The following is a 1,675-nucleotide window of genomic DNA, read 5'->3' on the forward strand; positions in this document are numbered from 1 at the left end:
AATGGCAACAAAAATTTTACAAATTTTACCATAGAAAATTTGTGACGTAGTCAATTTAAGTCTTTCAATATGGCTTCTTCAAGCGTTAAGTATATTACAGATTTCATTAAATTTAAATAATGTTTTAATTAATTTCCTATGCATTTGACAAGGCAACAATTAGAATGAGAGCGAGATTTATAAAGTTTGGGTATAAAACCTCCGTGTATAATTTTGTGATTATGTAGCAGAAACAAGATCCTCTAAATGGATATCGATCATAATTGAGTATATTTCAGTCTGTGGTATTGTACAGAACGTAACGAATTGAAGGCCGGAAATCTTACTAACATCCATATTAACGATTTGTCCAACATAGCATTTATGCGTTCCTACTTGTTTGATCAGATGTGTCTTTCAGATCATATGTATAAATACAATAAAACGGCGTTGATTGACTAATTTCGCTTTGCCAAAGTATTGCAGCCAGCAACAGTAAGACTCGATCACAAATTTTGCCTAGACATGGTTGTCTTAATAAAGCATTTCGAATTTCTGCACTATCGACTTTACATGCATGTGTGATTTCTGAACAAACTTTAAAAACCGATAATATTTTCGTTTGCGCAATTAACAGGTGAAATGTCACTTAAATTCAGGAACCAATCAGGTACTGAGTTCGGTCAGGTACTCAACCGACTCTAGCTGTAGAGGAAATCGACAATAGTTACTGCTAGTGAAGACAGCTATTATGTCTTAGTGACTAATAGATGTAAAGTTAGCTGCGTCTGGTTATATAGAGTTAATGTGTGGTAATAAATTGATATAGCATGTTATTCTTCCGTGTGATGATCGACCGTGCGTTACATGACGTATGGTTTAGAGAATGGCTGCTCTTCTTTACCCATGTCGTATACACAGTGTGCAGCTTGATTATGAGTGAGGGATGATGATGGTGATGTTGATGATGATGACGGAACGTGATATGGAATGCCGTTGTTCCGTATGATGATGGTGCGTTACATGCATGACGTATCGTTTTGGAAATGGCTGCTCTTTCTACCTGCATCGTATATACATAGCATGATTACAGCAAGATGATAGCAACTTTATTTAGAATACTGCTCGACTGTGTGTGGTGCATGCATTGCCCTCGCACCTCTTTACCCGTGTGACAAGCGTGTGATGACGTTGCATTGCAGACTGCGGCCAGTACTTTCATCCTTCATGCGTGAAGCCTTCAGCGTCGACGACGTGCGTGCAGCCGTCGGGCGACGCGACGGCGAGCGGAGATCGCGAGATCGTAAGTAGCTGCCGAGGCTTTGTGCGATCGTGGGGTAGGGGTTGTGGTGGTGGCAGCAGCGGCCGCGGCGGTGGTGAGAGGTGGTGGTTTGGGTGGTGGTGGTGATGGGGTAGTGGTGGGGGTGGTGGTGATGGGGTAGGGGTGAGGTGGTGGTGGGGGTGGTGGTTTGGGTGGTAGTGGTGATGGGGTAGTGGTGATGGGGTAGTGGTGGGCGTGGTGGCGGTGGGGTAGGGGTGAGGTGGTGGTGGGGGTGGTGGTGGAGTAGCGGTTGTGGTGGTGGCGGCGGCGGCAGCGGCAGTGAGAGGTGGTGGTTTGGGTGGTGGTGGTGATGGGGTAGTGGTGGGCGGGGTGGCGGTGGGGTAGGGGGGAGGTGGTGGTGGGGGTGGTGGTGGC

The 1,675-nt window shown here is 45.7% G+C and overlaps 1 protein-coding gene across 2 annotated transcripts in view; it reads left to right on the forward strand.

The window, feature by feature from the left end:
* Positions 1-1,675, forward strand: part of LOC106811233 (phosphatidylinositol 3-kinase regulatory subunit alpha-like) — a 215,096-nt gene that overhangs the window by 85,566 nt on the left and 127,855 nt on the right. For both annotated transcript variants that reach the window (XM_014814790.1, XM_014814797.1), the window contains exon 5: positions 1,182-1,282. In XM_014814790.1, coding sequence (XP_014670276.1) covers positions 1,182-1,282 — 101 coding nt within the window. The remainder of the gene's footprint in view (positions 1-1,181; positions 1,283-1,675) is intronic.

This window comes from Priapulus caudatus, unplaced genomic scaffold (assembly GCF_000485595.1).
Source record: "Priapulus caudatus unplaced genomic scaffold, Priapulus_caudatus-5.0.1 Scaffold18, whole genome shotgun sequence".
Lineage (NCBI taxonomy): Eukaryota > Metazoa > Priapulida > Priapulimorpha > Priapulimorphida > Priapulidae > Priapulus > Priapulus caudatus.